Below are 13276 nucleotides of genomic sequence, written 5' to 3' on the forward strand. Positions count from 1 at the left end.
CAATCTGTGCCAACTCTTGCCCCCACTCTCCACCTCGATGGCTCCTTCGGATCCTTCATATTTCCACTCAGATGTCACCTGCTCTGATAGGCTTTTCCAGACCACCCGACTAAAGAGCACCTCTCCTCTCCAGACACTCTCTCATCACCCTGTTTTATTGTCTACATTTTCTTACTTATGCATTTGCTTAGTTGCTTTTTGTCTGTCTTCTCATCCTGTAAGCTCTGGGAGGCAGGAACTCTATGTATTTAGCTCACTGCTGCATCTTCAGGGCTTGGAACAGTCTTGGTACATACGAGGCTCTCAGTAATGTTTTTAAAGGGAAGAATAGAAGTGGTGGAGTCTAGATTTGAATCCTGGCAGCCTGATTCCTGTGCCCATGTCCTGAACCCCCATGCATGTTGCCCCCACCCCATTATTTATGTTGTTTAACTCTGTCTTCCACATTTAGCCTTCCCCCCATTCTGCTAGATGCTGCATCACTGTGCTCTTGCCTCTGCCAGCAACTAGCATTGGCTGGGCCCCAGTGTGTGTGGCCATCTCTGACTCAGGCCAGGCTGGTGTCACCCACCGAAGGCCCAATGCCTCTATGGCCAGTAGATGGTGCTGCTGGGAAGAGAAAAGAGGTCCCCAGTGCTCTTAAAGGAGGGCTGGTTGGTTATGAGACTGGATGGGGAGTTGGGGAGATGGGGAGCCTGAGGTTAGGTGGCCTGCCAGCCTGTTTGCCTCTTCTTCCAGCCATCTCCAGGTGTGAGGCATGTGTCTATGGGAGAGAAGGAAGAGAAGGAGTGGGTGAGTCCAGGCCTGCTGCACATTGGATAATGATGACAGTGGGGATGGAGTGGGAGGACATAGGGATATCTCCCATTGCACTACCTCTCTGGACCAGGACCTGCCAGTTTGTGCTTATACAGGGCCAGCCTAGATACCTGCCTGTTGATCTAGTGTCCCCCACCCAACACATGCATGCGCGCGCGTGCACACACACACACACACACGTACACACATAGAGAATGGGGCTATGGAGGGGGCAGGCAGTGAGCACTAAGCCTTATGTGCTCACAGTTTTCCAGAAAGATCTCCCCATTCCAACTTTGGGCTGCAAATTCCTCCAGCAGAGAGTTTCATCTGCTTTCCCTCTGTGCTCCCACAGCACCAAGCATCGTGGCTTATACATGTAGGTACTCAGTCAGAGTGACCAGTTTGTCTTGGTTTGTCTGGACTATCTCAATGTCAACACCAAAATTCCTATATCCTGGGAACCCCCTTAGTTCCTGGTTTGCTTGGTTGGTCACCGCATCAGTAAAAGAAGCCTCCTTCATCTCTGCCTCAGAGGGCATGCTGGTTGGCCGACTCTGAGTATCTAAGACCTCAATGTGATTGGCCCTGTGAAGATAGGCAAAGAGCACAGCAAGGCCCAAGGGCTGTCATCTGGGGCTCTCATGCTGACAGGAGACACAGGTCATTCAAACACAAGGCAGCAGCAAGGGGGCCACAGACCCCTCGGGACCAGTCCAGGTGCATGAAGCCCGAGCTGAAGTGCTGCAGGAGTCTCTCTTTATACTTAGGAAATGAACCTGACATCATGGAAGATTTCATGGAGGTGGAAAGGAGGCTGCGTTTGGTTGTCCGAAGCACAAGCACGTGGAACAGATGGACCCCTCCGGCTCAGGAGAGAAAGGAGGTCCAGAAGGTAAAGAAACAAGGAATAAAGGGGAGAGAGTGTGCTAAACCCCAACTGGGAAGATTGGATTTGGAAGGCAGTGAGAATTACTGTAATGTACCACTCAGGGCTGAAGTGTTTGGACCCAATAAAACATATTAAGAAAACTTCTACATTTGGGGGAGCCACTTCTCAAAACTTAGATGTCCTCATCCTTTCCTTTAGTCTTCTTTTGTTTAGCCGTGATCCACACTCTGCTGGTCCCCAGGAGTTTGGGTTCCCAAAGGGCCTCCCAGGAGTGTTCTAGGGCAGAGTAACTTCCTGTCTCCTGACCTCTGAATCTCCCCTTCCCATTACGCTCCTCTGCCCCTAGTCCCAATTCTCCCCAAGAGAGTTAGATAAGTCAGGTGAGTCTCAATGCTAGACAGGTTGGAAGGAAGCTTAGAGCTCACACTGGTTATCACTCCTAGTTGCATATCTCCAGTTCATGGGAGTATGACACATCCAAAGGCAGGTCCTGTCACCAGCAAACAGATCTCATCATAAGAAAGTTATTAAACTGAACCCAAATTCATAACTTCTGTCCATTGGTTCTAACTCTGCCCTTTGGAACCTCACAGAAATCCAATCCCTCCCACACGAAAGCACTTAAAATACTTGAGGACAGCTATTCTGCTCCCTTGGGTATTTTCTTCTCTAGACTAAATGTGTTTCAATAGTTTCTGATATGCAAATCTTCAGGCCTCTGCTCTATCACACATCCCCCTCCCACCAGGTCTAGAGCCTGGCGCACTGCCTTGCTCATAGTGGGTTCTCCAAAAATATCTACTGAATGAATGGGTGAATCCACACCACCATCCCTTCAACTCCTGTCAGTTTGCATCTTTTCCTCTTGGCGCATGGAGTCCGTAGATCCACTCTTGTCACATATTGAGTTAACTGTGTCAAAAATTGAAACCAAATCAAGTTAGAGAAAATTTAAAAGTTTATTGTGCATATAAAAGAACAGTTTGCAAAACTGGAAGACTTCAAGCCAAAAGCACAAGAAGCTCAGAAAATGAGGGTTATAGCTCATTTTCTATAAATGAGGAAGTCCATTGATCTTGATTATGATTGTCTACTACAAGCCTAAATTCCTTTTTGGTAACACTGTTACATAGCTTACTTGTTGGTAGATGATTGGCTAGGAAGCCATGAGATCATGCTGACATGAGGGAAGCTAAAGTTCGCTTGTGGTCGGAGACAACCATTTGGTGAAATCAGGATAGTTTTAAATTTCAGTAATGTGGCTATGGGTGTTCTGTCTAGGGGTATATTCAAACCACGGCCTTCATTTTTGTTTTTTCTTTGACTCTTGTCAACTAGAACATCTACCATCTGGGACTCTCCTTGGTAATGCCCATCCCCCTCTTTCTGAAAGGCTGCAGCACAGGTACAAACAGCTGAGGGAGTCTGGTTGCCACGTGCTTGGTCCTAGCTGTCCCCAGGTCTGTGTCAGTAGAGCCCTGGCCCCAGCAGCAGCAGTGCAGCTGAGGGCTGCGTCGAATCTCTGTGAGCATGAGGAAGGTGTGCGGTTCCCATGACAGAGCTTGATGAAGGCCTGTGGCTCCTTGACGTCTGTGCCCCTATCTACAATCTGCACGTTTGTCTCCTTCCCATCTGCTGAGGCCTCCTCTGTAATCAGAGGGTTGTCCTTTCTTTGATATGGCTGGACTCTCCCTGCTCATTAGCCCTGTTCTTCCTCTCAGTGCCTGAGTGTCTGATCTTGGACTCCAATCTTCGCATACATTTACTGCTGGAGAACAAAGACATTTCTTGGGCCTGAGCCAGGCTGGAGAAGGTCTATGAGCCTCCCTCAGCCCAGTCAGAAGCTTCCCTGCTAGGAAGGCTCTCTGAGGCCTCTCTCCAGGCTGGGACCCTGGGCAGCAGCTACTTATTCCAAACCTGGAAAATGAAAGAGAAAACTTACTTCAACCAGGCAGGGAGGCAGGAAAACTGTGATTCAGGCACCTGGAGATGTTTAAGGAATCCAAGAGGTTTCAGAAAGGCTCCCTTGGCATGCAGCTTGTGGAAAGAAGCTCTCTAGCTCTGTGCCAGGACGCTACCTGCCGGGGTCCCTGCCGTCTCTCCAGCACCTGGCACAGCGCCTGGCACTTGGTAGGTGATCAGTGAGCACTTGTTAGGTGGGTAAATGAATGAATGAGAAGAAGACAGCTTCCAGAAATCTTTTCTGTGTGCCCCGAGCACTTCCTCATGCAAGTAAGAGCTCTGTTCTAGAGTCAAGAGGGACTCCGGTTAGAATCCTGACTTCACCACTTGCTTGCTTTGTAAGGCCAGATCAGTTCCTTAACAAAGGGGCAACATATGAACCTTGTGAAGCTACTGTCAGGACTCCCTCAGAGAATGTGCCCAAGATGTCTCTCAGAGCCCAGTGCTTGCCATCTGCAGACTCAGTGAGTGCCTGAGGGCTCCATGTTGAAATCTTCCCCAAGTCATTCCCTAGTTTTCTCTCCCTTAGAAAAGCTATAAGATTGAGAGACTGGGGGCCGGCCCCGTGGCTTAGTGGTTAAGTGCGTGTGCTCCGCTACTGGCCAGCCAGTTTCGGATCCCAGGCGCGCACTGACGCAGGGCTTCTCCAGCCATGCTGAAGCCGCGTCCCACATACAGCAACTAGAAGGATGTGCAACTACAACATACAACTATATACTGGGGCTTTGGGGAAAAAAAAAAGGAGGAAGGTTGTCAATAGATGTTAGCTCAGAGCTGGTCTTCCTCAGCAAAAAGAGGAGGATTAGCATGAATGTTAGCTCAGGGCTGATCTTCCTCACAAGAAAAAAGAAAAAAAAAAGATTGAGAGACTGGGGTGATCCTAGTGTCAGAAGGCCCTCAGTTCAGTGAAACAACCCTCCAATGGGGCACATCCATATGGCTGAGTAGGAAGAGGGACCCAGGGAAATCAATGAGGAGCCCCTCTACCCCTCAGGAGGCTGGCCCTTGACAAAAGCATTTGGGCCCATGTCAGACCTCAGGGCATGGCTCAGGAAGCCACTATTGGTTCTCTTGTGTGAGTTTTGCTCTTCTTTGGCCCTTTCACATAACCCCAGAGTCCACAGCCTTGTGTTTCCTCCGCAGATGGAGGGGCAACAGGGTGCAAGGAGGTGAACCAGGCTGCCTGGCTGTCCTGGAATCTGGCCAGATGGTAGGGCAGACAATTTTGGTCCTTGAGTCTGTGTCCCTCTCAGAGGCATGCTTAGTTCTTCCTTCTGACGGGGATGCTATGCTTGTAGGTGTCACAGATTGATTGGGGACTCCTTCTTCCATACAACTCCCCTCCTCCTCATTTTAGCTCCTTTCTCTGGGAAGTAAGGATTAGAAAGGAAAGATGCTGTAGTGAAAAGAACCCTGGACCTGAAATTTTGAGTGTGGGCAGGTCCCAAGCCCTGCTGGATTTTCTCAGGTGTAAAGCGTGTGCATAGGTGAGCCTACGCTACATTGTGGTTGAGGGTGGTGTGGTCCAGGTGACCCTTAGGAGGCTTCTTTCAACATTGCTGTTCTATGTATCTGTGAGGTCTGTTTTTTATTCCTACTCCAGATTCTCTAAAAAAAGGAGAACATAATCATCTCAAGGACAGCAGGAGGTTGGGTGTTGAGGAGGAAAGGGCACACATCAAGTCAGATATCAGCTTTAATATCAGCTTTATTCTGTATTTTACGTTCACCAGGGGGAAGAAGGCAAAGAAGCTGGAGAGCAGACCAGCCTGCACCACACAGACACAAATCACATCTCTAAGGATTGTACGTGGCAGAAATTGAGGGCCCAAAGCAGACCAGCCGTGAAGCACAAAGATCAACCAGGACCCCAAACATCCCATCTCATCTTTCCTTGTTGACTCTTTGCATTCCATCATTTACATACTTTGTTTCATTTTTTTTTCAAAGCACAACCAACAGTCCAATGTCTAATCATTTGCTGTTCTTTTTTAGGATGCAGAGACAAAACTACCCAATTTTTGATATTTGCAACACTACCCACCTCTTCTCCACACCCATGGTGGTGGAGTTGGTGATCATTACAAAGTCCGTCGGAATTCAGTTTGTTTTGAGGCTTGAGTGACAGGCTGACTCTCTGAAAGATGAATGGAGGCATCCTTGGTTGTTACACACCCAGGGCTGGGTGAATTTTTGCCCCAAGGGAGCTGAACTAGGCTTCTGTGATCTCCTCTGACAACCATACTCTTCTTGCAGTTGAGATCATCTACTAGATTGCTGAGAACTGTACTTATTCACAGAGGTTCATGAAATACAGAGAGAACTGACTTCAGATACACAGAGCAAGTCCTGAAATACTGAGGAAACCAGAAGGCAAGAACACGGTGCACACAGGGGGACCCACAGGAGAAGGTCACCATTGCATGGGCTGGGGTTGGGTTTTCATCTGTTGGCCATCTTCTTGACCCCAGATGGCATTATGAGCAGCTACTTTCCCTTGCTAGGGTGTAAGCACTTCTCCTGGACTTTCTGTGGGCAAACCTCCACACATTTTGTCTGAGATAGCTCCCGGCATGGCTCTACACACTGAGGTGGGCGTTGGTCTTGGCATGGAGGTGGGCATGGATCTTGGCCTTGCTGTGGGCAGTTTTCTTGGTTTAACTCCTGGCGGTGAGGAAGACACACTTCCTGAGCTTGCACTGGATGCTTTTCTTGGCAGGGGTCCTGGCATGGGGGGAGGCACACCTCCTCAGCCTTTGCCTGGCACTGCTCTTGGATCTTTTGAAGACAAGGAGGAGGCACGCATGGCTTCTTGCACTGCTGCTCATTAAAGGACATCCTAGGGTGATTTGTGGAACCTGAAACAAACACAAGATTTGAAATTATCTGCATTAACAGTATCAGGCTGGGAACTGGGGAATGAAGGGTTGATAGAGGGGAAGGGAGAGTGAATGATTGTTAATTCTAAGAACTCAGTTCTCTGATACTTTTTATCCCTTTTCTTTTCCATCCCTACTTCAGCGCCCTCTGACACTCATCTCCTAGTTGGAAATAGTCTCATAGCTTTTGTCTGGATATCCATAGCCTCAAACCTCAGTCCTATCACAGGTCTTTTCCCTCTCTTCTATTTATATAATCTTTTTGAAAATCAGATAGAATACATGGCGTGGCTTGAGAGGCCCAAGAAATGACAAACAACTTCAAAAATCAGTAGAAAGTACAGTCCAGTGGAGGAAGAGAACAGTAAACCCTTCTGGAGACAGAGCATCTGGGGAGAGAGAGGGTACAGATGTCCCCACTTACCTGATCTTCAACAAGACTCAACAAAGGATGTGGATTGTGGATCCCAGCCAGGTAGGGACTTTTATATAGTGCTTGGTTCAGCCTCCCACAGGACTGACTGACCACGAGGGCTAAGGGCCTAATTGAAGGGTCGCCATAATGAGCTTCCTCTGAAGTTGCCCATAGTTTGAGTCATTGCTTGGGATGCCTGTTAATCAGCCTCCGTTTTGGCCTCTGGGTCCTTGTCATACCTCAGCAGGGAGGGATTCCTTTCAGATCTCTCCCATTAGAGGCAGCAGCAAAACAATGTGCATAAAACGTTATCTCAGTCTGTTAAACGAAGATTGGGTTCCTTGTCTGCCCAAACTGGTTCAGGATGTGGTAAGAGATAAGATCCACCTTGCTCATCTTGTCTTCACCCGTGGGAAGACTTTATGCCTGAGGCCTGGAATCTGTCTGGTTCAAGCGCACATGTGGCCTCTTACAGACATTTCCACTGGAAGCTTCTTCATTAAGCCTGGAAAGTCACACTTCCAGACCCAAGGAAGAGGGATTGTCCTGTGGTCTCAAGCAAACAAAGGACCTACAGACTCCTGGAGAAAGTGATTTTCTTGTGCAGGGGTCTTGAATGAAATTGGAGTCATTTGTTACTCTTGGGTTATGAAGTAGGGTGGAAAGGAAGAGAGAGGAGAGAGAAGGCAGGTAATCTTCATCTTCTCAACCTTGGTTTATGACACTTCTAAAAGTAGAGTTACTCACAGAGTTTTCATAGTGACCAAGAAAGCAGGATGGAACAAGCTTGGTCTGTCTCCTTGCCTTCTGGAAAATCTTTCTTAGAACTCAGGTCAATAAAAGCCAGGAGGATGAAAGGAAAAGTTTCAAAGCAAACACACCCAGTTTTCTCTACTTCTAAGTCTCTGTTTGGGCTGTCACTTCTATCTTGTGTGACCTCCCTCTCTGTGCCTGTTGAAGCCCTAAGCATTTGTCAAAGCTCCACTCAAGCCCATCACCTTCCAAGAATCTTTTCTGATTACACTAAACCAGAAATGTATTCACCTCTTTCCGAACTCCCATAGCATCTATTGCTTGTGCTGTTTGTATGACATTTACTGTTGTTATTAGGAATTCTAGTTATTTACGTACAAGGTCTGATTACTATTCTGGGTTGTAGGTTCCTAGAGGGTAGGGGCTGTGCCATAAATAGAGTAAGTGGAAGATAAATGATTACTGATAGAGTAAATGCATTAAGGAATGAAGAAGGGAATGGGGGAGCCAACTGGGAGTAGAGGAGGATCTTGTGTAATGGAAAATGGGAAAAGATTCATTATGAAAGAAGCCTGTAGACTATAAAGTGGTGGCCTTGTGCTTGTTTGCTAAAGTTGACAAAATTCCAGGGACTTTAAAGATGATGATGCCCCCTTAACTTGAAAAGGTACATTTAGGTCATTTTATAAGAGAGATATTTGGCTAAAATCAGAAATTTCTTCAAAGGTTTATACAGTTTTTGGATGCTTGATCCCTAAAAAGTTTTTAAAAAGCGAGCTGGGTGAGACTATGTGATATTTTGGCCTTTAGGACTGGTGCACGGAGGATTGATGTAGCACCAGTGTAGATCCTTCGGTGTCCTGGTAAGAGACAGATGCCTGGGTGGAGAAGAGTCAGAAGCTGGCCCAGGGGAGTTGTGCTGATATTTCTGTGAGGGACATGATCTTCTGGAGGCTAGCATGGGAGTGAGGCTGTGTGGGATGGAAGAGAGAGATTTGGAAGACCCATGGGTGTATCTGAAGAGAAAAAATCATTTGGGTAATCTGGGAACTGGGTAATCAGGTATAGGATGGGGGGGGCTCTCTTCCTTTTCCTTTTCCTTCTCCTTTTTTTCATCTCCTCCTTCCATTTCTCCTTTCCCTCTTCATCTCCTCCATCTTTTCTGTGGAGTGTTGTCTAAGAGACAAAGCAACTCTCCGGAGTCCTAGGAAGCAAGGAATTCTCCTTCACTGTGTTTATTCATTCATTCTTTGGCCCTGCTTTCAAGGGGTTCACAGTCTCTTTGAGAAGATGGGCAGAGTAAGCCCCCACACCCCAGAAGAAATCCCCTTCATTAGTCTTGGGTGGAAGGTCCTGGAAGGCTCCTGGGGGAGGACATGTCTGTGTTTCACTGGACACAAGGAATTACCCAGGCAAGGAGGGTAGGCAAGGGCATTCAAGGCAGCATGGAAGAAGGAATCCTTCTTAGGAGCCTGTTGAGATGAGAGGAGAGCCTGAGGCTGATTCAGGAAAGGGATGGGTGAGAAATTGGGGGAGGAGACCTGCTTGGTTGAGATTTCCAGATGTTTTCTGAAATAGGGTGCATGAGATGACCTTGCTCATGCCACATACATTTCTGTATCTTTGGCTGAGCCTAAGGAGAGAGAGACCAAAGAGGGATGTGCAGAAGAATGGAGAAGCCAGGTCATGTTCTCAGGGAGGGCGGTGAATGCAGTTAAGAAGAGCCCAGAGTTCAACATCTCTCAAAGGACTCTCTGCCTAACATTGAGCTGATTACATTGAAGGGGCCCAAAGTGATTACAAGGGTCCTTATTGTGGAAAGGAGGCAGAAGAGTCAGCGTCAGAATGATGTGATGTGAGAAAGACTTGACTGGCTATTGCTAGATTTGAAGACAAAAGGAGACCCTGAGCGAGGAATGTGGACATCTAGAAGCTGGAAAAGGCAAGGAAATAGGTTCTCCCCTATAGAGCCTCCAGAAAGAAATGTAGCCCTGTCAGTATTTTGACTTTAGACCAGGGAGTCTTGTGTCAGAATTTTGACTTCCAGAACTGTAAGATAATACATTTCTGTTGTTTTGAGCCACTAAAGTTATGGTAACTTGTTACAGCAGCAATAGAAAATTAATACAACTTCCCAATGTCTGAAGCTCTTGGGAACTCTGGAGGAAGGAAGGCTCAAATGAAGAAGTAAAATCCCAGCTTAGCACTCCCTCATTTAAATATATACCTACTTGTCATGTCAGCCCTTCAATCAAAGACCAGCTTCTGGTAACGTACGGAAAATGAACTGGACTCAGGATACCACTGAGCTAAGGCTGACTCTGTTACAAAGAGCATGTGTAATATTGGATAAGCTACTTAGTCTCTCAGAGCCTGAGTTTCCTCTTGTTGAAAAGGGATAATACTGCTTCACAGATTTCTTGCGAGTGAAATTAGAGAACTTGTGCACTGGTACTTAGGGCCGTCAAGCTACTTAGAGAATGTTAGTGCAATCTGAATCTATTCAGGAGTCAGCTCCTTCCTGATGCACACCGTTGTCCTTGTTCTGGCTCCTTTACTCTGTCCTCCAGCATGCAGTCTTTGATTTATGCTTTTCTACTCACTGTGATGCAGTAGACAATGCATTGCACAGGGGCCCAGGAAACCTGGTTCTGTCCCTAACAAGATGTGTGCCCTCAGGCAAGTCCCCAACCTTCTCTGGCCTCATTTTCATCATCTTTAAAATAGGAAAGTTAGGCTAGGAATCAGTCAGGTCCATGCCAGCTTCGACATTCTGTGATATTCTAAATGTGGCCATGAGTGATTAGCCAGGGTATCTATGTGCGCTTTGTCAGTATGTGGGTGCATGTGAGGGTGAGGGCTCTTCCTTCTTGACTAGGTTATAATCTACCCACAGGAAGACCCAGTCTTCTGTCTTCTGCACATGGCAGTGGCCTAACTGGGTGGCTGAATGACTTTAGGTGACCTATCTTTTCCTAGGTGCAGAGTGGGAGTATACGGGGTCTAAGCCCACAAAAATCAACCTTAGCAGCCCAGTATCTGGGGCTGTGGCTTGGATGGCTTTAGGGAGATTGTCTCACCCAACATCTTATGATAAGATGACTAAGTAGTTTCTCTAACCATTCCCAGCCCTTCAGCAAGATTGGGGCTAATCTGATTTCATGCCATCTGAGAGTTAAGATTTTAGATTTCTGTAGCTGTCATTATTGAGAGCCAGGGTGTAATTACACAGGGTCAGCACAAGAGAGTCAGGTGTGTGCAGGACATTGCTTTTTTTTCCCATTCCCATCAAATAACTATCTCCTTTGTTCAGATCATAAAAGTTTCCAGACTCCTCTGATTCACTCGGCTGGCCCCATCTGCATATTACAGGGCAATGGCTTTGATAAAGCTGAATGGTGCAAAATGTGGCCCATCTTGTTTCCTGGGGAGCAGGTTCCTCTGAAGAGCTTACTGAGCTTGTGGGTTCCTGAGGGAGAGTCCACCACTCCTTTCACTTCCCTTCCTCCTGTGTCATCCACACAGGGAGTCTGAATCAGAGATTGTGGGAGAGGCTGTGGATCACAGGCCACCAAGCCTAGAGAGGGCATGAGAGGTCACCAGATTCCACCTCTTTGTTTTAGCCCAGCAGTGCTTTGAACACGAGGCACGAAATTATTTATTGACTGCATTTTTTTAGAAGAGCAAACTGAGGTGCAAAAGTATTAAAGGCCTTGTTCAAGGTTGTGTGGTGAGCTTGTGTTTGGACCAGGCAATGGTCCGTGTAAAAACATTTAGGACACTACGGTATTGGGGAATCTTTTTTTTTGTGTGTGTGAGGAGATCAGCCCTGTGCTAACATCTGCCAATCCTTCTCTCTCTCTCTTTTTTTTTTTTGCTGAGGAAGACTGGCCCTGGGCTAACATCCGTGCCTGTCTTCCTCCACTTTATATGGGATGCTGCCACAGCATGGCTTGCCAAGCAGTGTGTCGGTGCACACCCGGGATCCGAACTGGCGAACCCCGGGCCGCCGTAGCAGAGCGCGCGCGCTTAACCGCTTGCACCACAGGGCCGGCCCTGGTATTGGGGATTCTTTATCAACTTCAAGGAGTCAACAAAAGTGTAGACCAGTCAGTAGATCTTAACAGTCTTGGGGTATGAGGAAATATACATATGTGCATGACTTCACCTTCAGGGGATTCATGGCCCCCAGGTTAAAGATCACTGACACAGAAAATGGGGACAAATGATGTTCCCAAATTGTTTAGGTTTGACGTTGGTCTTCAATTCTTTTCCCTTTTGAGTCTGAATCCTGGCTCATCTTTGCCTAAATTGGGGTTAGAAATCCTAGACTTTTCCAACAACAAACTCACTGTGACTTTGGTTAAGATGCTTCCCTTTCTGGAGTTCAGTTTCCCTCTTAGACACTGAGGGTCTATTAAGTGCCATATTGGCTCTCATATTCGTTGATGCAAAGTCCCCTGCTAGCTCCTAATGTGATTCATGGTCTCCCGGGGCCCAGCTTGTGAATGGGATGGAAGGGATGGCCCCCTAACCATACCTGCCTCCAAAGATATTTGCCTTCCCTTCCTAGAACTCTCTCTTTCTCCCTCAAACCCACTGCCTCACACAGCAGATGTCAAGAAGCTCTTGCTACAGTGGGTGGTGGGTGATGACTCCAAGTGTTGACCTAGGTTCTTGAGTGCTGTTTCATCTTGGTTTTCTAAGCTCGGTTTCCCAAGGCGGGGCTTTGCATATATCATCTTACCTGGTCACTCCTCTCCAAACCTTGGTGAAGCTTTTCTTCTCATTCTTCAGGTGAAAAACTGAGACCCCCCTCTCCCACTGATGTGGAATGACTTACCCAGGCTACACAGCCAGGAGTGTAGAGCTCACTTAGACTCTACATCTGTGTGGTGACAAGGCTTTCCCTCTCCCATGCTGCCTTCCAAGTTGAGAAGCCCACTCAGAGGCAGGCAGCACCTCCCAGGTGAGGCCAGGGGGAGGGCTGGCAGGATCTTCATCTTGTGGCCTAAGGGGAAAGTGACCAAGGCCAGGCATGCCTTTCTCTCAGCCCCAGGCCACCCGTATTCAGCCCTTACTCTCTCTCCCCACCTGTGAATTCTGGGAATGATACCATGTGGGGAGGGTAAGGAGCCCAGTGGACAGATGCTCAGCCCAGAGCAATCCCTTTCTCTTTGGAAAAGTGCCTCCAAAGCTGCTGAGCATTCACTCATTTATTATTATTGAATGTCTGCTGTGCATGTCAGGCAGTCTCTCTTCTCAAAGAGCTTATAGTCCAATGTAAACAGATGAACAGAATATGGCATGGTAAGCATTACAGGAGAAAAATGTGTGGATGCTCTGAGACCACAGAAAGGGGCATCCAACCAGCCTGCAGGTGGGAGGTGGAGGAAGCTTCTCGGAGCAGGTGATCCCTGAGCTGAATTCAGGGATGAGGACTTGCCCAAGTGAATTATTCAGAGGAGGATTCAGTGGAAGAAGGAAGAAGGACAGAGGGAAGCAAGTGCAAAGTCACGAAGGCCAGACACTCTCTGCTGTGTGTCAGGAAATGCCAACAGTTGCCTGCTGGGCTGT

The 13276-nt window shown here is 47.5% G+C and overlaps 1 protein-coding gene across 1 annotated transcript; it reads right to left on the minus strand.

The window, feature by feature from the left end:
- Positions 1 to 5395: 5395 nt before the first annotated feature.
- PRR9 (proline rich 9) lies at positions 5396 to 6490 on the minus strand. The gene has a single exon (XM_004436044.3). It carries the CDS (start codon positions 6488 to 6490, stop codon positions 6140 to 6142), a length of 351 nt encoding a protein of 116 aa, XP_004436101.1. The 3' UTR covers positions 5396 to 6139.
- Between the last annotated feature and the right edge of the window lie 6786 nt (positions 6491 to 13276).

The sequence above is a fragment of the Ceratotherium simum genome, chromosome 2, assembly GCF_057802395.1.
Source record: "Ceratotherium simum simum isolate JZ-2026a chromosome 2, ASM5780239v1, whole genome shotgun sequence".
In the NCBI taxonomy this organism is placed as follows: Eukaryota; Metazoa; Chordata; class Mammalia; order Perissodactyla; family Rhinocerotidae; genus Ceratotherium; species Ceratotherium simum.